The sequence below is a fragment of the Chelmon rostratus genome, chromosome 8 (assembly GCF_017976325.1).
Source record: "Chelmon rostratus isolate fCheRos1 chromosome 8, fCheRos1.pri, whole genome shotgun sequence".
Taxonomy (NCBI): domain Eukaryota; kingdom Metazoa; phylum Chordata; class Actinopteri; order Chaetodontiformes; family Chaetodontidae; genus Chelmon; species Chelmon rostratus.
Window position 1 is genome coordinate 15,333,788 of NC_055665.1, and position 25,193 is coordinate 15,358,980.

General features: G+C 41.8%; 1 protein-coding gene across 1 annotated transcript; it reads left to right on the plus strand.

Moving 5' to 3' along the window:
- The first annotated feature begins 88 nt into the window (after window positions 1-88).
- On the plus strand, window positions 89-23,225 carry LOC121610401 (CUGBP Elav-like family member 3). Its single transcript, XM_041942479.1, has 13 exons — window positions 89-236; window positions 1,729-1,811; window positions 16,481-16,529; window positions 16,988-17,116; window positions 17,223-17,302; window positions 17,680-17,823; window positions 18,281-18,425; window positions 18,607-18,756; window positions 18,876-18,938; window positions 19,906-20,010; window positions 20,136-20,279; window positions 20,475-20,638; window positions 23,133-23,225. The coding sequence occupies exons 1-12, from the start codon at window positions 92-94 to the stop codon at window positions 20,600-20,602; spliced, it is 1,365 nt and encodes a 454-aa protein (XP_041798413.1). The 5' UTR covers window positions 89-91; the 3' UTR covers window positions 20,603-20,638; window positions 23,133-23,225.
- The last annotated feature ends 1,968 nt before the right edge of the window (window positions 23,226-25,193 follow it).

A 25,193-nucleotide genomic window follows, 5' to 3' on the forward strand; every position in this document is an offset into this window, starting at 1 on the left:
GCATTGGTTGCTCCTCTCCAGGGATACCTGCTCCTGATCTGTTTGCCCCTCGGCCCCTGCAGTACCGAGTCGTCCTCTCCACTCTGTCCTGATGAAGGAGGCCGACGCCATCAAGCTGTTCGTGGGACAGATTCCCCGGAATCTGGAAGAGAAGGACCTCAAGCCTATCTTTGAGCAGTTTGGCAAGATCTATGAGCTAACTGTGATAAAGGACAAATACACTGGCATGCACAAAGGTAGGTCTCGCCATTATAACACGTCCTAAAAGTAGAAAGACAAAAAGACATATAGATTGAGACCCAGATTATTAGATACTTGAAAGGTAGACGTGTGACAGTAAGGCAGATAGATGGGTGGATTTTCCTGTGCTGAGTGTCACATGTCACCATGGAAACTGTCACACCTGCTCTTGTCTCCATCTCCTGCTAACAATGCAGTGTGAGACCATGAAGACAAACAAACTCAGTTACTATACATACAGTGTGAATTAAAAACATGCTCATGCATGAGTTTCTGAGTAGTGCCGAAATTTACAATGAAGAATACTTAATACATGTGCGATGAAAAGGTTTATACTATGGCATATAGAGTTGAGAGCCTCCTAATCATGTTAATGATTAGGGCAATTAATAATGGCCCCTTCTAACTATGGGTTGGTGATAAACTGTAGCAAACACAGACACTCTCTCTTTCTCTCTTACATACATAAACACACACACTTGCACAGTGACCTGGGGTCCCGTGTGCTATGAACCAGATTAGGCTGCATGCTCCAATCAGTGTAATGGACCTGTAAGCCTGGGTGACACAGGGGAAAGAATCTGTTGTTTTGAGAGTCCCCATGGCCACAGTAAGCCCCTCTTAAAAGCAATGAGATGGACCATAAGATGCATGTCTGTCTGTGTGTGCGCGTGCTGTGCACTTTCCTGTGTGTGCTCATATGTATCTTGTCTTTCTGTGTTCTGTATTTTTTTCATCCTATGGCATTATGTTGAGTCATTCTTCAGATGTACACTCTGTGTGAATGTTCCTTCCTAATCGTCAGATCTTCTCTTCTTCACTCTGAATCTACACTAGTCTGTCTGAGATGTCACCAAGATGCTAACCTGCTGCTAATCTTGTTGTCTTAGTGCTGGTGACAGGTGTAGTAAACAGCTCTGGCCAGCCAGCTCTGCTACCTACCCCTCCCTCACACACACAGACACAGGTACAGCACATAGGAAAACAGAGGGAGTGTATTTGGAGTGATCGTGAGGCATGCATAGTGGTTGGTATAGGGCAGGAACCTGATTGTGCCCAGCCTGCAAGGCCTTGTTAGCCCCACGCACACGCCTGTGGTGCTGTCATGTGTGCTGACTCGTGCCGTGCCGTTCTGAAATGTGCCGTGCCGTGGAGTGCCCTTCTCTGCTCTAGAGTGCATCATCATGGTGTTGTCAAGTTTAGTTACAATGCATGAATATATATTTATATGTATATATATATATGTATTTTTTTTTAATCCCCTCACACAGTTAGCCTAGTGATAATTCAGAATAGGCGACCAGTAATCAGGGAGGGCATCAGAAAAGGAGGCATTTAAATCATTTAAATGGTGTGTGACTGTGTGTGTTTTTGTAGCAGGTGATACAAAGAAAGAGAATAACAAATGCTACCCACTGACTATTCCTACCTATACTCCTTTCCCCTCTTCTTCTTTTCTCTTTTTCTCTGTCTGTCTTTATCACGCAGGATGTGCTTTTCTGACGTACTGTGCTAGAGAGTCGGCATTGAAAGCCCAGAGTGCTCTACATGAGCAAAAAACACTACCAGGGGTAAGTACATATCACAAACACACACACATCCCCAGTCAGTACACACTTCACACTTATGCAACAATACACTCAAGCTTGCACATATATTCCACAAAAGTGCCCCTCCCCCACCTACATACACAGAAGCGCCATCTACCTTGTATACACGCACACACAGACACGCACACACACAAGTGGCTTCAGATCAGTGTGTGTCTGTGCTATTGGAGGTTCAGCTCCCATTAGTAACACTGTGACATAACTCTGCAGCCAGCAGGCGTCTTGCTGCTCAGGACAAACACTCCTTCTCACCGGAGACACTATAGGGTACTCCTCGAGCATTATCATCTCCATTTCTCTATCTTTCTCTGTCTCTCCATCTCTCTGTCGGCCCCTCCGTTTACCCTCTGGTGATAGCTCCTGCCTAGAGAGTGTGTGTAATTAATGTGGCCGTTCCCCTTTGTCTCGTCCCAGTCTCCCTCAGTCTCTCTTGTGAGGGATCATGTGCTGCGGCTGGGCTGGGGTAGGACACTGTTCATTATGGATGGGGCACTGTGCGAGATCTGTGTCTGTCTCGTAGGCTGTACCTCTCTGTCGCTCCCTCTCTCTTTTTTTCTCTCTGACCTGATTTCCACTGCAGATAAAAATGGATTTTTACAATTTCTGTTTTCGAACATTTTTATTTTTCTTTGCCCTGAAAGTGGTGTGTGCTACTTCCCAGCCAAAAGAGAGCGCTGTGAAAATATAGGATGTAAAGTAGAGATCACATTTTCCTCGCCTTATCTAAACCATAATTTGCAGCAGTTTGAACAGATTAGATCTGCACAATTAATCAAAATTGTATCAATATTCAACACTCAATATGGCTAAGTGCAATATCCAAAACTCATGACGACGAAGGTAAGATGTGCCACAACATACCATTGTAAACAAAGCATCGTGGTGCTACAGAGATGAACCAGCCCACAAATCATATTCTCTAGATGTAAGAGAACATGTTCGGTACTGACCCAAGAAAAAAATCACATTGTCATTTTCAGATTTTTTCTCACTGATAATGAAATCCAAACGTTACCCCTTCCAATAAAATTAGGACTTAGGACAAAAATAATAAGTATATGATTTTTTCGCCTATTGTTCAACCTTATAACAGATATAACAGAGTGAATGGACCTTGCCTTTGCCATCTCAGAGCCTTTCTCTAGTTCATTCTCCTTACCACTGATCTGAGTTTCAGTTCTCTGCACCTTCTCTGTAAGATGGGGTGTTGATAAGATCTCTGTGAGAAATGGTTGGAGGAGAGAATGAAGACATCACTTTGGGGGAAGGGGAAATGCTCTGACACACATGAACACAACCCATGCATACATACATGTTGCGATCATGTATGCTTTTCCATGCAGCTAGGAATGGTCTCTGCATTCATACATAAACACTCACACGTGCAAATGCATCCAGGACCTTCTAAAGAGTCTGACCTTTCTGTAAAAATTACCCTTCCACTGTCCGCTGTGTCTCGTTCCTCTCCCTTGAGCTGCCCTTTGTCCTTTGACTCATCCCTCTCATCCTCTCCACTGGGTTTTACTCTTTCCTTTTCTGTTGATGACATCAATAACAGGCTCATTCCATGAGAAGATAGTTGCAGTGAATTTCCAGCTAAATTGTGATGAATATTCTGGACACACTGAGGAAACATTTGCAGGGAGGATACTCATTAGTGGTACAGATTTACTTAAGAGCCAGCGCACAACAATCAGAAGCACCACTCCCCTGAGGAAGGACTAGTGCTGAAACGTGGGTGTGGCTGTTGTGTGCTGGCTTTTCAATAAGCTTGCACTGTTAATGAGCAACATTACTGTTTCTGAATGTGGCTGCCCTTGATTTGGAGTATCTTGCCTCCCACTTTGAAGCTGGTATGAAAGAGATATTGTCCTTTATTCTGTCCAGTTTGAGCCAAAAGTCTTCAGAGTAAAGTACTCACAAGAAAATGATTAGATGAAAATCTCATTATAGCTTGTTTGTCTGCATTCAGTTAATTGGTTGATGAATAATAGTAAGTGGAAGTTATGTACACAGTTTTTTTCACAAATAATTCCCTTATTTAATGCCCTCACAAATGTCTTATTTCCATTAGCAACCCGGTTAATTACTCTGGTATGTTGACTTGTGCTTGAGTTTGACAGTTTGATATTATTTTTTAAAGATTAATCCAAATCTAATTTCTCCAAATATTCCAAAGCATTATTTTGGTGGCTATATTTCAGCTTGAAGGCTACTTCACACTGCCAGTATCTTTTCTACGGTTTAGCTCTGCTATCACTTTCCATGACCTGTCTATTCCCTTTCTCTATCCTGTGTGTCTTCCTCCTCCTTCCTCTCCCTCCCAGCCTATTGCCTTCTTTGACAGGATTTAGAAATGACTTCAGACGACTTCTCTCACTCTTTCACACATCCTCCCATTGTCCCATTCTTTTCCTTCTCTAAGAATTGCTTTTTCATCTCTTCCTTATTCCTTCCTTTATTCCCCCCAGCCCTCCATGCTTTGCCTCACTCCATTTTATCTCTTTTTTCTTCAAATCCCCTCTGTCCTCTGTTCAACTCCTCCCCTCACATCCCCCAGTTTCTCTGCACCAGTAGAATATTACAGAATGTTCTCTTCACTACCCCCAACCCTTTCATCGCTCGGTCCTTTTCCTCTCTAAAATCTCTTCATGGTATCCCTCTTTCATCCCCCCTTTCCCTTCCTGCTGTCTTATACGCATTTTTTCCCTCACTGCACACTCACGCTTCTTCCTCGGATTCTCATTTCACAGTCATTTATGGTAACCCTTCTTCTAAGTCCTCCTCTCAACGATAGCCCCCCCGTTCCTCTACCCCTCGTCTCATTTTCCTTCCTCTTGATTAGTTGACCCTTTTGACCGTTTCACACCCCCATCTCCTCCCTCTCCTCCCCTCTCCCCTTCTTCCCCAGCTCCACTTGTTAAGCTGCATGATTAGTTTCTCACAAACTCATTTTCATAGCCAGATCCCGGGCTCACCGTGGGGCAACAGGGGTGAGGTGTGTGTGCATCTATGTGTGTGTATATGATAGTCTTGAATCTTGGAATCACGGATCACTCTTAATTGTGGGTACTGGTGGAACGTCAGGCACTCATACAACTTTAATAGAACTGTAGCACCACACACTCATACAGATGTGTTTCTCTTACACCATGGCTAAGCAATTAAAGGTTTGGTGACAAGTCCAATGCTACAGAGTGCTCTTGCTGCTTCTGTCTGTCACTCACTGATGGGATTTAACGCTGATTTAACACTTCCAGCCAGCCAGTAGTGGAATGAAAGGAAGGAGACAAACAGACAGAGAGATGCAGCGAAAGTATACTTCAAATGCCCCCCCCCCCCCCCCCCAGCAGTTGACTGTCAGAAAATGAGAAAAAGGACAGAGGGACTGACAGAGAGAGAGAGAGAGAGAGAGAGAGAGAGAGAGAAATGAACAGATGGCCTTATCAGAGTGTCCTGTGCCTTGTGTTTAATTTGGACACAGAGAGGGAAAGAGAAGCACAGAGGGAGCGCGCAACGAAGAGGAACAGAGTTACATTATATTTGTGGCAGAAATTTAAAAGTGGAATCACTAGCTTGTCCCACTGTAGCACACAGATGTTTTGGTGTATTACAGTAGATGTGGTGCAGAGGTTCCCTCTGGGATGTGACTGCAAGAAAGAGCTTGTAGTTTAGCTGTCGCATATCAGTGCTAGTTTCCACTTGAAAATTTAAGTTCTCATTCGCATTTGCATGCAGAGGTTGCACCAAATGGGAATAATGAGGACGGTTTGCAGTGAGGTGCCTATAAATATGGTTTTTGTTTTTAATATGTTGATGCTTAAAGGACAAATAAGCACGTAAACAATATAAATAAGAATTTCCAATAACAGCCATTAAGCACTGGTGGCCATGTATTTCAGTGACATTGATTTGCATTAGACACATTGGAAAATATGTTCTACCATGGGCTATTATCTTAATAATACGAAGGGTTGGTGGCAGTACGCCAACAGCATGTGCCCCAGGTCAGAGGTCACAGCTCAGCCCCTAGTCAACAAATTCACTGTTGCTGGTCTCAGAGCTGTAAAACTTTCCATCCAGGAGCACCATTAGAAGGACATGACACCCCACTTTTGTGTTTGGGCCACTGTAGTGTAGCACAATGCATTTGACAGAATGGTGACAGGGAGATGGTGAAGTAAAAGTTTGGATTCAGAATGTTTTTTCTTAATTTCTATCTTGACCTTGTTACTTATTATGTGTCTGCATTAAACATAATTGAGGCATTAGTCACTATATAACCCCTATAGCCACTTACAATGATATTTGTTCACATCCTGAGCTTGTATATCATTGGAAGTGTGGCTATATTTAAGTAAGAAGCAGCTACATTTTGTACCCATGATAACAATTAGAAATTAAACTACATACAGCCAGATGTAGACATATTATTAAGTCATTTCTCTTCAGTATTTGCCATAGCTTTCCTCACCTCAAGGACTCTCACAGACACATTGCACAGAAAGACTTAGATCTATCAAAAATTTACAAATTTCATTTCTGTCCTTGCTTTATCCTAAGCCCCCCAATCCATCCTTCCTCCCTCTCTCTCAGGCCTCGGTTCACTCACTGTTTGTTTAGATTTTAACCTCATACCTCCCTCCTCTCTTTATCAATCAGTTACTCCATCTCTCCTAAGGCTACTGCCGCTGTATTTCCTCCCTTATCTTTCCCTCATCTTTTCCTTTTGTTCTTTGTTGTTGATATCTCTCTCTCCATTTAATCTGCACTCTCTTCTTCCTGCATTTATCACTCCCTCCATCGTACTACTTCAAACACAATTGTTCATACATACACACATGCATATATGCGATCACACACACAAACACATTCAAGCACATCTGTTTGGTCATGCTGGCATCCGCAGATCTCAGTGTAGGTGAAATTAAAGTGTGATAAGCAGCTTACCAGGTGTGTGCTGTCATGCTTCACTGCTCTCCAGGCAGCACTCTGCTCCCTGTCCTTTGATTAGAGCCAAACCAAAGCCTATTCACACACTCACATACACACACACACACACATGCACACATGTACTTCCCATGACGCACTTGATGCCTAATGAATTATTAAAAAGGCAGAAGAAGCGCCACAGGACAAGTAGTTAACAATTACTGATACAACAGAGGATCGATACACTTATGAAAAATATAATAAAAGTTTATAGTAGTGATATTGATTTAATACATAAGGTATGACAGCCTTCTTAAGGAGATAAATTGGAGCAGTTCCAGGTTTACTGCTGGATCATGCAAACATGACGGGAGCTGTTATGTATTTTATTGAGCGTGGACTGGAGAGAGAAAAAGTGAATTAGTTATTTATGTCCCCGGCTGAAAAAAAGGCTATATTTATTTGCATGCACAGTATGGACTCACATGGACTCAATCACTTGCAAGGTGCAACAGCTCAACAGTGATGCCAGTGCTATAAAAGGAAGCCAAATATGTTGTATGATTAAGCACATGAAACATGACATTTTGGTTCAAAGTCCAAAATTGTTTGTCCTTTCAGTATGTGTACAGTGTGAAGACAATAACTGTGAAGTTAGGTACCATCTTTTAATGTGTCCATCTTCCAGTGCTTGGAGTTTATCAGATTCACTCAGGATGTGTAACGTGTGCATTTTGCGTATGTTCTGTGTTTCCATGTGGAATCTAAGATGCCTGGCAGGCAGCCTCCCTATGGGGCAAAGCTATGATGAGCAATTATCCACTAGGGCGACTTTGTAGGCTAATTTAACATATTTATGTGGTCAGCAGCACTGTTTACTATTCCTCTTCACTGCTTACTACTGCATTTTCAATTTAGAACAGACCCCAGCTCGCGCTCTCATTTTCTCTCTCTTTCATTTTCTCTCCATCTCTTCCTTCTTTGCCATCCCTCTGCCTCTATCTCTCCCCGCCTGATGGGGTTTGTGATGTGTATCGCTCCCCCCCTCCCTTGCACTGTTTCTCTATTTTTATCCTCACTGTGTGTGGGATGGGAAGGGAGTAGAGGGACAGGTGTAGAATCTTGGTGTGTGTCTGTGTGTGTGTGTGTGTGTGTTTGTGAGTGTTTGTGTGTGTGTGTGTGCAAGAAGTAGCGAGACAGAGGAGGAGTCAGAGAGAGTGATACAGACGGGGGATACAGGGTAGAGGGGTGTTGGTGTGGGGTAGTATACAGCTAAGACCAAGGGGGATTTAGCTTGTTTGTTTTCAACAAAAGTCTTTGCTCTGTGTGTGAGTGTGTGTGTGAGTGTGTGTGTGTGTGTGTGTGTGTGTGTGTGTGTGTGCGTGTGTGTGTGTGCTTGTGATGTATGCATGGCTTCTATGTGTGTGTGCGCATTTGTGCATGCAACATGGACAGAGAAAGAGTGCCTGCCTCGTATTTCACCACAAAATTGAGGCAGAATCTAATCATAGCCTCATAAAAGCCTGACCCTGGAGAGTGCCTGCCTCTTTAAGGCCTGACACACACACACACACACACACACACACACGCACATGCGAACACACATACACACACGCACACACACATCTCTGTATCTTTGCCAGATTGAAAATTATGTTTGTGTGGACACATGATTACCAGGTTATGTGACTGTTTGCTGCCAAATCTGTGTCTCTCCAATGCTGAGCTCTAAAGTAGCCCAGAGTTGAATTGAGTTGAGTCTATATCACACACCATCTGTTTTGTGAGTCTAGCCAGCTACAAAAATCTGCAGGGCCTAGTTTCCACATTCATAGAATAAAAAGACTTGTTTAGTTGCAATTATCAGTCATCATTATTGCATCTAATGCTGGACTGATATGTGCTTTGTTTTCACATCTTAAAGCTGGCTTTAAACCTTGAGTGAAGCACAGCATTGGCAGCTATAGTGTGCCTTTTTAAATCTGGATTCTCACATGGTTTACTCCATCTGAATTTGAAAATGTTATGTGACCGTGTGTTAAAATCTTCGGACTTAAAACTGACATTAAAGATAGATATTACACACTGCCATGGTTTAATTTGACTGATTCTTGTTTGTGCACAAGGTGGGGTGGGTCTTTCATTTATGTATTTGAGTTTTAAAGGAAGAAAAGAAGTGCCAGAGAACAGAGCATGCCAAAAAATCACTTAAATGCAGTGACCTTAACAGATGCCCAGATCTCAGCATTTGCACTTGGCCAGGGCTTTTGATCATTGAGCAGTGTCACTGATTTCCAGTGCCAGATGATACAGCAAACATCTCTCCCTTTTTACACTAGTTATTGTAACATTCAGCATTTCTTTTCCATTCCTAAGAACAGATATTATTGTGCTGCTTTCAGTACATTCAATTAAAGGATGCAGACATTGCCAGATTAAGTGGTGAAAATGAGCTGAACAGCATGGACTGAGTTCACCAGTGAAGAGGACAAAGACAACCAGATTATAACATGTTTATATATATATATATATTTCCAGTGCGAGATGATACCGCAAACATCTCTCCCTCTTTACACTAGTTATTGTAACATTCAGCATTTCTTTTCCATTCCTAAGCACAGATATTATTGTGCTGCTTTCAGTACATTCAATTAAAGGATGCAGACATTGCCAGATTAAGTGGTACAAATGAGCTGAACAGCATGGACTGAGTTCACCAGTGAAGAGGACAAAGACAACCAGATTATAACATGTTTATATATATATATATATTATGAAAAGTCAAAGATGATGTTGGCATGCAGTCACTGGCCATGTGAGACTACAGTCCAGACACCTTATCTCAGCATATAAATGTGTATGTCTGCACTGAGATGGACGTATAGAGCAGGACCCACATGAGGGGGGTGAATGAGTGTGTGAATTTGTCTGAATGAAAAAGGGGGGTTAAGAGTGGCGTAGGAGGGCCATGAAGAGGTTTGGCATGAATAGGGGTGTATAGACAGGGAGGGGGTAGGGTGAGACATGGGAGGAGCAGAGGAGGTCGGGTTTGAGAGAAGGAGGAAACGAGACAAAAGTTTGCCATAATGAGCGTGGAGGAAGGGGCAGGCGGGTGGTGCATGGAAGAAAGGGGTTTTTCTGGGTGGTGGAGGAGTGGGAGGGAGTCAGGGTGCACTTCTGTCAGTTTAAACAGAGACATCTGTCAGAGGGGGCCACCGGTGTGTGTCTGCATATGTGTGTGTGAGTGTGTATATATATGTGTGTGTATGTGATTAGGCGGGCATGGGGATGACAGGACTTAAGTTGCACCTGGGGTGTGACCTCCGCTCTGAGGTCTCCTCTCTAACCACACTTCAACCTGCTGTCGAGATAATGGCCTTTTCACACTGACCACAGGGCAAAGCTGGAGCTTTTTACAACCAAATTACACTATTGTACAGAAGATAGGAGAATAGGACAACAGGGCTTGTGTAGCTCTGTTGTCTTTGGTTTGTTAACGATCGAGTTAAGCCTTGTTTTAATAATTTACTTTTTAAGCATGAAGCAAGTTGAAAGGATTAGTTCATGTAGATTTGGATTTTGAAACACATTTCTAGCTCTTTAATGTAAGATAATATATGCTTCTTCACTTTGTGTATGGTTTCTTACATTACATGTCTCTGAAAATGTCTCTTACATTTTCAAATTTATAGACAAGTTTGATCACATTTTACGTAAGATTTAGATCTGGGTAGAATTGCTAATGATAAGATTCAGTCTTCAGGTTTAACCATGGTGAAATGATTCAATCTGAATATTTAAAAAAAAGTGAAATGTCTTTTTCTTTTTTCTTTTTTTTCAAGTTTAGACCACTGTCTTTGGCCTTAACTGAAAATATCATGAGGCTGAGTAAAAAGTTTATTGACAACAACAGCAGGAAAATACAACAAAATTGACAAGGCAAGCTAAACATTGCTTGGATAGATGAAGGCGTTTGAGTGAGCATATACTATATTATATTAGTATTATGTTGGTAAATTGAGTGCAGGCTAACACAGTGCATTTTAGAAATTGTAAGCATGCATTATGAGTTGTTCCCTAATGACAGCAAGGTGAATTCAGATAAAATAAAAAACACATAAATTCATTTTACTCTTAAGGCGTGCACAAAAACAGAGTCAACATTAGGCTATGTTTTACTTCTGATTAAGTCTTTATAAAAACATACAGGTCATTTGCATATTTGGCTTGCCTACATTATATGGGAACCTGTGCCTGTGACTATCTGAGCTTCCAAAAATGTGTCCCTTGCTCTGTATCGAATGTAATCTCAGTGAATTTGAGATTTTTGCAATCAAGAATTTGTATGGCTTTCAGCAGCCTTTTTAATTCACCAGCTCATTTCCCAAAGGACTTACACTCCCTAAAATAGAAAGAAGGTCCAAGTGCATAGGTCTAACAGTTATCCACTATAGTGCTGTTGGATTATGTTGGACTAAATCCAAAGGATCAAATTTCAGTGAGTGCTCCACTGCTGCATGCAGAATGCTCTCATTGGGGTTTGACAAAAACAGTGTAACATTATAGGGATCAACAGGGTAGTTAGTTCTGCTTTATGCATGGTTTAAAACCATTACTATGGAGAGTGATAAAGACAGAAAGAGGGAACAAGAGAGGAGAATATGTCAGTAATCCATGCTCCAGTAGAGAGGCAGATGAAGGGTTAACTGCCAGATAAAGTATTGAGTGGAGGAGAAGGAGGGCAGGCTTCTCAGGTGTGAAGAATGGAATGAGAGAGACAGAGGAAGAAGGGATGAGAGCAGGGGGATGGGCCGCTCAGGAGCTTGTATTATGGTTGCAGGCCCCCGTTGCCAGGCAACGGAGCTGAATGAGATGCCAGGTTGCTAGGTAACCTGGGGGATGCAAAGCCTGGCGTGGTGCGAATGAGAGATGGGCGAGAGATGGGGTGGAGTTGTGCTGCTAGGCTGCTCCACCTTCCCACTCACACTCACTGTTTCTCACGTCAATGTCTTAATGCAGCTGTGAATGAGAGTCACAAACTCAACTTCATCAGGGAGCCCTGGTGTTACATGCTTCAATATCCTGCCAGTTTTACTGAAATGAAAACAGTACAAAAGGCACACCCTTTGTGGACTATTCTTACACACACTAGAGCTAATATAGAGATGAATCATTGATAATGTGATTTAAGACTAAATATCATAATATATATATTGTCTGCTATTTTAGCTATCATGATACTGTATGGAGCATATTTCTGTCTTTTACTTAAGTGTGAAAGTAGAGCTGCAACTAATCATTATTTTCATTATCAATTAGTGTACCAATTTTGTTCTTATTTCATTTATTAATTGTCCCAGAGTTCGACTTATCCAAATTACAGTTCAAAGCCCAACGATTTTTATTTAACTGTCAAAGAGATATAACTGAGAGAAGGAAGTGAATGAGAGGGGAGTGAGATGAGAGAACGGATGGAAAAAGAAAAAAAAAAAAAAAAAAGCCAGAGATGCTCGTGTCATCAGGCAGGGAGTGGGGGGATTATGGAGTTGAGAGTGGAAAGAAGGGAATCGAGGATGGGGGAGAGGAAGAGGGAGAAAGCTAGATCGTGGAGAAGGGATAAAAATAGTTTTCCTTTCTTGTGCACTCTGGAAAATGGACATCTGAAATTGTGTGGATGGAGTGTTCCAGAGGGGGATTGAAGGGAGAAGAGGGTGTGTGTGTTTGTGTGTGAAGAAGAGAGATGTAAAAAGAGAGTGTTTGTGTGTCTGCACACATATACACATAGGCCATTGTCTGTTGTCATACTGTGCACTGTTATCAGTTTTATATTTCTGTTTGATTGTTGCCCTCCAGTGTTTTGATGGGCAACAAAGAATAAAAAGACCTAAATGATAACATTGATTCATTTCAGTACACTGTAGTTTAATCCATGTTCCAAATAATGCATGTACACACACATTTACATATGCACACTTCCCCCCTACCCTCATGATGTGGTTTGTTCCACTGATTTTGCGTAGGTGGGGGAGGGGGTAGAATACGATTTGATTGGATAATCCAAGGATTTAATATCCCCTAATCCTGGTACAATCCTCTCTGCATTACTGCAGGGAGTAAGATTAACTGTATGTGTGTAGCATGTGTTTGTTTCTGTGTGTGCAAAAGGGCGGGTGCTCTTGGAGTGGGGAAAAGTGTAGTGCATACTATGTGTGTGTGTGTATGTGTGTATTTATGTGAGTGACTTGTACTGTGTGTGTGTATTTGTGTTGGCACCACAGCATGCAAATGGAGCTGTGTTTGCATGCAGGGTTTGGTCATGCGTGCATCAGTGGACGTGCCTCCACTGAGTGCAAGTGGTCATGCAAGCTCACACACGATCATATATCACAGATCTCGCCCTCATGCATCACTGCTGCTCACATACGCATTCCTCAGAGATACAGAAACTCTGTCTTTCAGTGAGGGCTTCTTAGTATGCAGCAGGATGGATCAAACCGCGCTACAGTATGGAGCCAGCTCCCTGTACGTGTGCACATTTGCAGATGGTTACTGTTGATTAAGTCTTAATTGGAACGTGAGTAATTAGAGGATAATTTGACTTGAAAGGAGCGTGTGGCCGTTCATGTGTGTTGGAGTAAAGGAAAAGAAAAAAAGCAGAGTGGAGTACAGTGTGACTGACTAGCAGAGACTGTACTTTATTTGCATTTTTCTCCCAGGCTCAAGAGAATTTTAATTACTCTACTACAATATAGATTCAGCTGCCTCACCTTCTCCCTCTCCTTCTTTTGCTTGGAGCCATATCACACTTACTTCTTCCTCTGGATACTGCCCACATCTCCACATTAGTCTCATAAATTTTCCGTCCTGTTCTTGTTCTCATACATTTTTACTCATACTCAATGCTCATTTCTCACTCCTAACAGTAACTCAAAAAGAGACGGTTAAGAGGAGGATAGCATCAAGCCAGCAAAGCACTCTCCAGCACAAATTCTTTGTTTACCCAAAGAGCACAGCGGTCGCCCTTGGCAACAAGCATCCTTGTTTACCTACCCAGTGTGCCGTCATATGATTGCCATGACAACGAGCTGGTTACTATGCCAGTTTTCCGATGCCATTGTGTTGTCTTTGCAGCAACAGTGTGCACCTCTTATCTGCTGTCTTGTGTTGAGCTGAGTTTTCTCCATCTCATCTGATTCTTCCTCTCATCTGTTTTAATGCATTACGTAAAATGTATATTTTTTTATGCAATGAATTTCAGTGCAGTTCAAGCAAACACACACACACTCCCTCACACACACATACTCAGAAACTGATGAGCATTGATTGATCAGCCATAATTTGGAATCGTTAGGTGCTTCTGTTCAGTCTGTTTTATGGGCACAAGGATGAGCCTGAATAGGTCTAATGAGGGAAGAAATGGAAGATGTGATGGATGGATAGAAGGATAGAGAAAGGGTTAGCAGACACAAATCTTGCTACAATCAGCCTGCTCTACAACACAGCCTGAAATCAATGAACAAGACGGGACAGATCGATGAGTTGATAGTACAAGATGGATGGCAGTGTGGATGGACAGCAATAGCACCAGGGCACAGATATGATGGATGGGTGGATGGATTCATGGATGGATGGATTGATGGTGGAGTTTGTACATATTTTCTTTAAGTTTATGCCAAGAGCTCAAATCATCAAACGTGTGGGTTTAAAAATGTACACCACTTCTTCCAAGAAGACTCTGTGTGTGTGTGTGTGTGTGTGTGTGTGTGTGTGTGTGTGTGTGTGTGTGTGTGTGTGTGTGTGTGTGTGTGTGTGTGTGTGTGTGTACAAATAATTTACGTGAACGTGCATGCAGATGTGTTTGCATTTGTGTGGCTTTGTGCCTCTGATGGTGTGTGATGGCCTTGCCTTAGATCAATAGCTTTGTGGTGACAGTTAAGAGCTGATTAATCAGATGTATGGACCAGTCTCTCTCTGCTCTGCCCTCTCCTCAATTACCAGCTTCATTACATTGCCTTAACACCCCACTGGGACCTTTCTCCATTCTTCTTTCTCATCCCCTCCCTTTCCCTTCCCTCTCCACCCTCCTCCTACTCTCCATCCCTTCCCGTCCCTTTTCTCCTCCTCTGTTCTTCCCTTTTGAGTTTTTGTCCTCCCTGTCTTTGAGTAACTCTTCATAGATGCCAGATACATCAAATTCAACCAAATCACCTCCCCCACCCCCACCCCCCCATTCTCCTTGTTCAATCCCATCCATCCATTTTTCTTCTCTCCCTTCCTTGCATTTCTTGCCTCTTTTCATCACCATCATTCTGCAGCCCTTCTCCTCCCCCACCCCATCCCTCTGGCATTAACACTCTGTCTCATTGCCTCAGTGCTATGACTAAGCACTGTGTGTGTGTAGCATGTTTTTGTGTGGCTTATTGTGTGTGTGACAAACCTGTGCGTCTGTAGGTAGCAAATGCATGGACTAGTCATTCAGAACATGTGTGTGCATGCATGCATTAGAACTCTAGGCGATGGCTCTCTGTAGTCGTGACATTTTTTAGACAGTCAGAGTCACGACTGCATCACGCCCCTCTCCTCCCCCTCTTTCTCTCTCTATTCTTTTTGAATCATCCTCTCAGGGGCAGCTTTGCTTTCATCCTCCCACTCTGTCTCCCTGTCTCACTCCTCATATAGTGCTTCTGTTTCCAGCGTTTCCATTCACTCCCTGGGTTCCTCTTGGCCTTCCACCTGCCCTTTCAGTCGGTCGAAGTCAGTCGGGGTCCCCCAGGCCTGTCTCTCTCACTGTCTCTCGTTCTCCATCCTTTTATTTTTAGCTGACTGTGCCTGTTCCCTTTGCACACTTGTCATCTCATCCCACTACAATATCTATCTCTCTCTCTCTCCTCTCTATCTCAATCTACTCTCGTCCCTCATCTAATCCGTAGTTCTTCTGTAATCCAGATCAACTGGCCTGCATTCTTAATCTCATCACTTCTCAATCTCCCCCGCCATTCTGTGTGTGTGTGTGTGTGTGTGTGTGTGTGTGTGTGTGAGATAGAGAGAGAGAGAGAAAGAGAGAGACACAGAGAGAGAGAGAGAGATCAGAGATTGGAAGGTTGTGTGTGTTTTGACACAGAAAGAGAGTAGGATGGGACAGAGTTCAGACACACCTGTCACCTGCTAACCTTGATTTATCAGTGACTAAAAAAACACATGGACACACACACACACGTATATGTATATATATATTCGCACCATCAGCGTAGTTAAAGCTTTAACAGACTGTTCAAAAGCCTTGCTGTCACACTCTGAACAAAGATAATTTGTCAACACAGGTAATGACCTCCTGTTTGAAATGTAACTATTGTACTGTTTTATAAGACACTTAATGGAATTCAGCTGGTCCAAACAACTTCTGATTTGATGTTTTTTTCATTTGTTATACCATAGTCTTACAGTAGTATTGATATCCACTAATTTCTCATTTCAAAATAAGCCCGCTGGCACATTTACAGAAATGTTGTATTAATGAGCGTTGTCCTTATAAATAGGTAAATGAAATGTACTGTATCTATAACCATGAAACAAATGTCATCTGGCTGTCTACTGTGAGTGGAGTCAATCCTAAAGAGATGTCCTGTGCTAAGACAATTGTAGAGAGTCTTGTTTCTGTTGGCCATCTGTGTTGATGTTCGTTCTTGTTTGTTCCTCAGATGAATCGGCCAATCCAGGTGAAACCGGCTGACAGTGAGGGCAGAGGAGGTGAGGCACACACTTAAATACGCACACACACACACACACACACACACACACACACACAAACACACACACACACACGGCTTACTTGGACTCTTGCTTTTAGTAAATACACACACATTCACACAGACACACATTCAAAAACACTCTTTCCACTCCCCTCTCTTAATATTGTTCTCTGTAGTCAATACTGCTCCCTGGTGGACAAAAGTTGTATCTTCCATATGTTGCCAAATATAATACATATCAAAATACTCAAAATTCTTCTGTTTATGTTTTTTTCCTGTTGTTATTTTTTCACACTTTGTTTGGCAATGTAAACATCTGTTTCCTGTACCCAAAAAAACCCTCTTTGGATATATTTGAATTAATATATTAACACAACTTTTATAGTCTTATCAACAGAGATGTGACTAAAGTTTATTTTGTATCCTTTTTTCTTCCACATGTCCTTGGTCTCTCAGAGGACAGGAAGTTGTTTGTGGGCATGCTGGGAAAGCAACAGAGCGATGAGGATGTCAGAAGGCTGTTTGAGCCCTTTGGCAGCATAGACGAGTGTACTGTGTTGAGAGGACCTGATGGCACCAGCAAAGGTAAAATATTGAGCAGAGCATATGCTCATGACCATACGCAAACCTTATTTCTTTAATTAGTAATGTAATCAGGGTTTGTGCTTTAACTGACTCTATCTTGCTCCAGGGTGCGCTTTTGTAAAATTCCAAGGACACGCTGAAGCCCAGGCTGCTATCAACAGCTTGCATGGGAGCCGCACAATGCCTGTAAGTTACATGCATGACATTACAAATGATTAATAACAGACACACAAGGCAAGCACACACTACTGGTGTTTTATGGTCTTCCAACGGCATGTATATAGGCCACGTCGAAGACTTAATTCTTTCTGTAGGGAATAATTAATGTCTTTAAAGTAATGTAAGGATCTGTCTGTTTTTGCTCTGTCATGGGCATCCTCTGCAGTCTATCCTGGGATAGGCCCTTGCCCCTTTTCAGTCACAAAAAGAATTAAGTGGATAAAGAAAATGAATGAATGAATGAATGAACATGGAGCCCAGTCCCATTAACAGATAAAGGCGATAACATATAACATTGCTTGTAATTGAGTTGAAAACTAACGTCTCCATCTTCCACCACACAGGGAGCGTCGTCCAGTCTGGTGGTGAAGTTTGCCGACACAGAGAAGGAGCGGGGGCTGAGGAGGATGCAGCAGGTGGCCTCCCAGCTAGGCATCTTCAGCCCCATGACCCTCAACTTCCCCGCCTACAATGCTTACACACAGGCGGTCAACGCACAGGCAAGCAGTGCACGCGAGCACCGCACACACATATACACACGCTTAGTTTGTAAGGGGAGTGCTGTGCTTATGAAAGGATGTAATAAGTTTGAAGAGGCTATCAGTGGTCTAATTGGGGGTAATGTTATTACACAGACAACAGAACATACGTCATCTGGCATTAGCTTTCCCGCAACACACAACCATTAACCCACTGACTCAGGACATAATGGCCTTGTAATTAGATCTCTATTCATCTGTTCCTCCATCACTCCCTCTCTCTGTCCCTTCCTCTATTTTTTCTCTCTCTTTGTCTCTCTCTCTCTTTTTCCCATATGCATTTAACTGTCTCTTTGTCTTCTCTCTCTCTCCCTCACTTTTCCCCCTCTTTCTCCCTCCTCCCCATCTTTTTCTACATTCCCTTCCCTTCCCCTCTCTCCCTTTCTGTTTCCTTCTCTGTCTACAGCTTGTCCAACAGCAGGCCCTGGTTGCCCAGTCAGCGTACTTGTCTCCTGTGGCAACAGTTGCCGCTGTACAGATGCAGCAGATGGCAGCCCTCAATGCCAACGGAATCATTGCCACACCCATTACACCCATCACACCGTCCTCGGGTAGGCTCCCACACACCTAGCCCTTAGTTCTGAAAGTATTTTGCTTAAGTATAGCAATATAATTGCATTGATGATAAATTAGTGTAAAAGGATTTTGAAGGGCTAGAAACAGGTTCAGACATATAGGTATAGTGAAAGACTTGCAGAGACTCATTATCTGGGGTTTGATCTGTGTCTGTAGGTACAAACACTCCACCAACTATCGCAGCAACACCTGTGCCAGCGCTCCCTCCGCCAATGGGAGTGAATGGTTACAGCAGTGTGCCAGCCCCCACCAATGGGCAACAAGCAACAGAAGCACTATACACCAATGGCGTTCACCCCTATCAAGGTATCTTATCAAAAATCTAAGAAGCATACAGATGTATAGACTATGGTAAATGAAACTTTAAACTAAAGGAAATCCAAGATGTGTTGTCACATTGCTTTTTCTATTTTCTCACTCTACAGCTCAGAGTCCAGCAGCGTTGGACCCCCTACAGCAGGCATATGCAGGCATGCAACACTACACAGGTTGGTGTATTGACAGATTAAAATGCTGCCCGGATTCTTCAAATATATTAACCTCTAGCTAACTGCACATACAGTCTATGATATACTCTGTTTGTAACAAAGGGCTTACAACCAAACGTCACTTACTGGACACAGTAGATGGGGTTAAAAGGCATTTTTCTTTCTTGGTTGACAGGCAGGTTTATGAGGCATGCAAATGAAAAAGGCAATCAAATGCTCATGCAACTCAAACTGATGTTACAAATGCTCACTATATGTACAGTATGTACTAGCAGACAAATGAAAAGATAGGAAACAAGTGTACAAACAGGTCACAAAATTGGTCAGATGAAGTGGCATCTTCTCACAGTGTGTTGGAATGGAATGTGGATAGATATACAGTATATTTAAAAAAAAAAATCCCAATGTAAATGCTTCCAGTTCAGTAAAGGACACATTTGGCCATGTTAATTGCAAATGTCATTGTGCACATTTAATTGTCTTATGACAAATGATTATTAATGTTTAGCTAAGCAGGCAGCTCATGTAGTAGGTTAAATCAGCATATTTTAAAATGAGGAACAAGGTCCAGGAGTCTGCTTTCAGTTTGACTGCCATCACTTCTAGGGTGGAAATGTTTCAAGGGCAAATGATTGAGTTAATTTTATAGGATTTATCTGATCTCATTGTGACACAAGACACACATTAATGGCTAGTAATAATGTAATAAAACTTGTCTGTTAAAGCTGATCATTCTGTAGACATGATTCATACCCATGGAGTAAAGGAGGACTGTAATATGTGCACACCAGACTCAAATCAACATTGTCATTGTTTAGCAGACTTGCTCCTTTCAACTGTTACAGTTAATAGTTTTCACCTTCAGCTGGAGACATTCCACTTCAAACCAAATCACTCTATTGGACGCTTCCATGTTGCCACCTGTTGTTTTTACCCAATCAGATTTTGTTACTGTCTCTCCCAATAGCGGCTTATCCTGCTGCCTACGGATTGGTCGGGCAGCCGTTCCCCCAGCAGCCAACACTGGTTGCCCAGCAACACCAGCAGCCCCAGCAACAGCAGCAGAGAGAAGGTGATGTGACTTCCTGTCTGTCTGGGGCCACACCCCTCTCTTCAGTGATCTTTTTTATTACAGGGTTTCCACAGCCTGAGATCATTTATGACACTGCCTAATGTGTGTGTGTGTGTTTGTCTTAGGTCCAGAGGGCTGTAACATCTTTATCTACCACCTGCCTCAGGAGTTCAGTGACTCTGAGATGTTGCAGATGTTCCTGCCTTTTGGCAATGTCATCTCGGCTAAGGTGTTTGTTGACCGTGCCACCAACCAGAGTAAATGCTTCGGTGAGACACTAACACAAGGGAGAAAGAGGGAGGGAAAGGGGAGAGCAGATGTATCGCAGAAAGGATGAGTAAAAAAGAGATGGAGAAAGGGTTGACACTTTGTGGAGTGTGAGATATTGTGTCAGTTTAAATTTTGTGTCACTAAGTGTCGTTAAGTTGAGACAAAGGAGACTCTTCTGTTCCTCCCTCATCCAGGATTTGTGAGTTTTGACAACCCAGCCAGTGCTCAGGCCGCCATCCAGGCCATGAACGGCTTCCAGATCGGCATGAAGAGACTGAAAGTGCAGCTCAAAAGGCCCAAAGATGCCAACCGCCCATACTGAGTGACAACTGAGGCAAGGAAGAAGAACTAAAGAGAGGTGAGATGGTGCTGAGGAGGTGATGACACGACTTGAAGAGAAGTGAGGTGTTGTATGTTGGTGGAGCAGGAAATTAGGTTAGCGAGAAAAAAAAAGTGGAGAAGGAGGTAGCGTTAGCTTTGACACTGCAATGCTAATTGATGGTACAAAGTTAAAATGAAAGGCTTAACATGACATATCAGTGAATATACGTTGGGTTACTCATATGAAAACAACTTAATCAACTCAGGAAAAGTGAAAATACTAAAATATTGTTTTATTTTCTTTCACAATCTTATTTATTTTCTTTCCTGCTGTTTTGATCTTTTCCTGAAACGGCAACTTACCTCACCCAAGATCCTTCCGTCCAATCATAATTCACGAGGACCCCATCGCTATGGCAATGGTTGCCTAGTGACCGATAAAGCCCCGACCCCCCCTTCCTCTCGCATTGTTGTAAGTTGATTGGTTGGCCTGTGTTTGGGTTGCTGTGGCGATTGATTGCCTGTGTTGGTTGCCCTTGGCAATTTTTGTTGTGTCACCTCGAGCAACCAGCCATGCGTTGACCTGCATGTCCTGTTGCTGTAGTGACCACAGACTGTGTTTGGTGCATTGTGACTTTATTTTGTATTGACCTGTGCACATACTGATCAATAACTGTCAATAGCCAGGCCTGTACTGAGAATCAATTGATTTAATTGGATATTTGATACACTTTAATCATTGTATAGTAATTTGATAAATTCTGTAGCAACGCTCGTTATTTTTTTGCAGCTTTGTTTTTGATCAGTTTCTGTAGTGTTCTGTTTGGTGTCATTATTATTTGAACAAACTGTTTGGGTAAAGTAGTGAGCGTGGGCATCTATGTGTACATATGTGTCTGTGTTACACTGTTAGTGTGTAATACAGGAGTGCATAATCCTTGTTGTACTGGTGTCTGTATAGAGAGGTTTTCCAGTGGTTTCCATAGCGGACTGGTGGAGAAATGTATAACAGCATTACAGTTTACTGCAAAACATGAAATTATTTTTGATGGAAAAACTAACATGCTGTCATGATTTTATGCAGCATACAACAACGGCAGACCATGTGGGACACGCGGCCAAGAAATGACTATGCAGTACAGTACATAGAAGTTTAAATATGGGTTCAAACTGGTCCAAAACATGGGCTATACAGGTTAGGATAGAGAGGAACAGAAAAGGCTGAGTTTAATAAACAAAGCACACTATTTTTCGGCGAGCATGCATTTTGTTGAGCTGTACTCTGATAGGCTGAGTTTTATATTCCTGGATTCTGATTTGTTTACTCTGTTTGATGTGGCACTTTAGTGTTTTTGCTCCTTTCTTTCTCTTTCTTGGTTTCTTCTATCACTGCTTTTGTGGTGTTTCCTCCCTCTCCCCTTCACTACTCCCCTCCTCCTCATCTGGACCCCTTATCTCCTCCTACTTGTTCCCCCTCTCTCTGTCAAAGTCTTTCTTTGCTTCTCTTCATCCCAAGTTCCTCTTTCTATTCCTCTAGCTCGTGTTTTGAGGTAATGGGTATGTGGTTGTTATGGTGGAAAAACAAGTGCCTCTTGCTTATTGGAGAACAGCCTTCAACTATAGGAATTCTGGGAGAAATAAACACAGAGAGAACAGAGGATCTCTTTAGTTTGAGGTAAATTCAATTCTCCACAAACCCTAGCCTTTACCAAAGAGGAGAAAACGTGTAGCTGCTGTCAGGCCAGTGTGTGGATGCACCGTCACATGGCAGCACACATTATAAATAAAGCATTCTGTTTCTATTTTTAGAAAAGCTTTTGCATAACAAATTCTTGTGGATAATAAGGAGAACTTTAATGTCTAACTAACTATTCATCGCTCTAACAACTACCATTATTTGAGCCCTTAAAACTGCTTCCCCTACATCAGTCAGATCAATTATCACCCAGAATTTCTATACTGCCAATGCCAGAGAGTGATGCATGTCAGTAGTAGTGTTTGCTTGCCATGATCCAAGGCACACGAGTGCAGCACATGCTCATAAAGTCACACACATAACCACAATATGCCCAGATACTATACTGTACAAACACACACATACATCCAGACACACATTTCCAATCATACAAGGGACACAAGTAATGGATTTTCACTGTATTGAGTTGCATGATCCAGACACTGTGTGTGTATGTGTTAAAGCACCATGATTTATTGCTGTTGAAAGACAAGAGCTTTACAACTGTGAATGATGCCTTCTTGTTTTCACTCACCAAGATGAAATTTAAACAAAGACAAGCTAGGAGCATCCTAAGGTGCAGTTTGCTGCAAGACATACAATAGCAGTTCAAGTCATGCCTTCCAGAGTTTTGTGTGATGGGAGGAGCATGTTTGACAAGATGTAAAGATCAGACAGAAACATGGAGCTCCAGTGTATTTATAACTTTGCTCTCTAACATATCCTCCCTCTTTCTCTGTCCCTCTCTCCTTGTTTATGTGTCACTCCCTCTACCCCCCAACTCTCCCTCTCACAGGTGACATTTCAGAGTCCAGCCGAGGTGGAATCCCAGGGTTCATAGTGCTTTCAGACTGTCTGCTACCTTTGAGCGTCCAGGGAGTGCAGCCACACACACACAAAAATACACATGCACTCTCAACACTGAACCTCAAATGGTACAAGGCCGATATATAAATGTACATAAAGTGCACAAACACAAACACACACACACACACACACGCCTGCTGACACACACAAACACACGGGGTCCACACGAGTCAGTAATCTTACCCATACAGCCAGGAGCTTGGTTTGGTCATGGTGTGTGTGGAGTTGGCCAACAGGGTGTTTAGTACATTTAAGATGACTCAGACCGAACATGTATGGAAGGTACTGATGAAAAATGCTGATATATCACTACAGTAGACTTAAACATGTCTATGCTATGTCTATTACGTGACAAATATAGAGGGGCTGATGTTTCATAATAAAAAAAAGAAAGAAAATTCAAAAAAGATGACTAAATGAGTAGGTTAGAGAGACTTTGGAGAAAATCCCTAATGATCTGTAAATAGTTTAGTTTACAAAGAGCGGCATTTAAAAAACAAGAAAAAATGCAAAAAGAATACTACTTTAGATAAACACTGAACAGGACACAGCAACATTATTATTATAATTATTATTATGATTATTATTATTATCATTATTATTGCCACTAGTAACATCATCATCCTCATAAAGGGATATTACATTCCAAATTGTAAAATGGGAAATCACTAACCTATTTTAAATTTCTACTTAGATTTTAGGTGAAACTTGGGGGAGGGTGGGGATTGCACTTTTATTCGGGAGGTTTTAATATTTGAGCTATTTTTTATTTATTTACTAATTTATCAATTATTTTGTTTATTGGGAGAAGGGGTTTGAGTGGGTTGCAATATTTTGATTTTAGAATTTTCTAGAGAAAACCTTTGTGGGCCTGTTTCTGTCAGACTCTTGCAACCAAGTAATTAAAATGTATGTATTAATTACTACAGCAATTATATTTATTTCTAATTTATTGAATCCTGTTTTTGATTCACTCTGTTTTTAAGTTAAAATAAAAAGTATTATACTAAATGCCCTAGTGTGATTCATTACATGTGCTTGTGTTTGTATGTGTGTGATAGAAAAATGATGTAGGTGGCCTTTTTAATTATTAAATTTACACAAAAATCTTGATTTGAATGGTTTGACATAGAAATGAGAGTGCACATCCACCTTTTGAACAGAAGGGGGCGTAAGTACAGCTCATGTAACCAAAGAATGAGATGAGTGTTCACCTCCATTAAGCTGATGAGCTAAGTTTGTTATCTCCTATATTCGTTTATGGGAGTAGGCTACTTCAGGCTACTATCAGCAGAATAAAATGCTGTATTTGCTTTATCTTTGAGAACATGGCTCCAGTTAAACTCTCCTCCCTGAAGGGCAATAATTCTACCAATGTTTTCCCTTGATGATCTGATCTCAGTTCAATTTACCAAAAGAGAGAAAATAATAATTTAATGTCTGCAAGTGCTCAGACCAAATTATGGGTAGAGATAAATCACTGAGCTTGGTGACCTCATAATACAGTATTTGAATAACAGAATTCACCAAATGCATAAAAGATTAGAAAAAAAAACACCTCTCACCCTGATTCACAATATTCTCTCCTTGTGGTTTTTTAAACTTTTTGAATTGCTCCACTCTAGTGACCTAAAGATAAAGCATGTAAAATGTGTATTGTTCATGTTCAGATAGAATTTTATTGTCAAGAACAAGTACATATGTAACAATATTGATTATTCATCAGACAAACGTTTTGCCTATTTGACTGCATCAATGTGAAGTATTTTCATTGAGCTTCGGCCCATATAGAGATAAGAAACAAGGCATATTTTTGAATTAAATTCAAAAACATTTATTTAACTTCATAAAGATGATGCATGAGGCATTTAGGTGGCGGTTGCAAGGAACCCACCTTAATGACAAATAGCCATTCAAAATCTCCAATGACTCACTGGTGGCTTGAAAATCAATGATGCAACCTATTAGTCACAAAACATCCTCTCACGTG

Coding starts and splice junctions, on each gene's coding strand:
- LOC121610401 (XM_041942479.1), top strand. CDS start 92: ATGAAGGAGGCCGACGCCATCAAGCTGTTCGTGGGACAGATTCCCCGG. Junction 1,812..16,480: donor AGCAAAAAACACTACCAGGG/GTAAGTACATAT, acceptor TTTGTTCCTCAG/ATGAATCGGCCAATCCAGGT. Junction 17,824..18,280: donor ACAATGCTTACACACAGGCG/GTCAACGCACAG, acceptor CTCTGTCTACAG/CTTGTCCAACAGCAGGCCCT.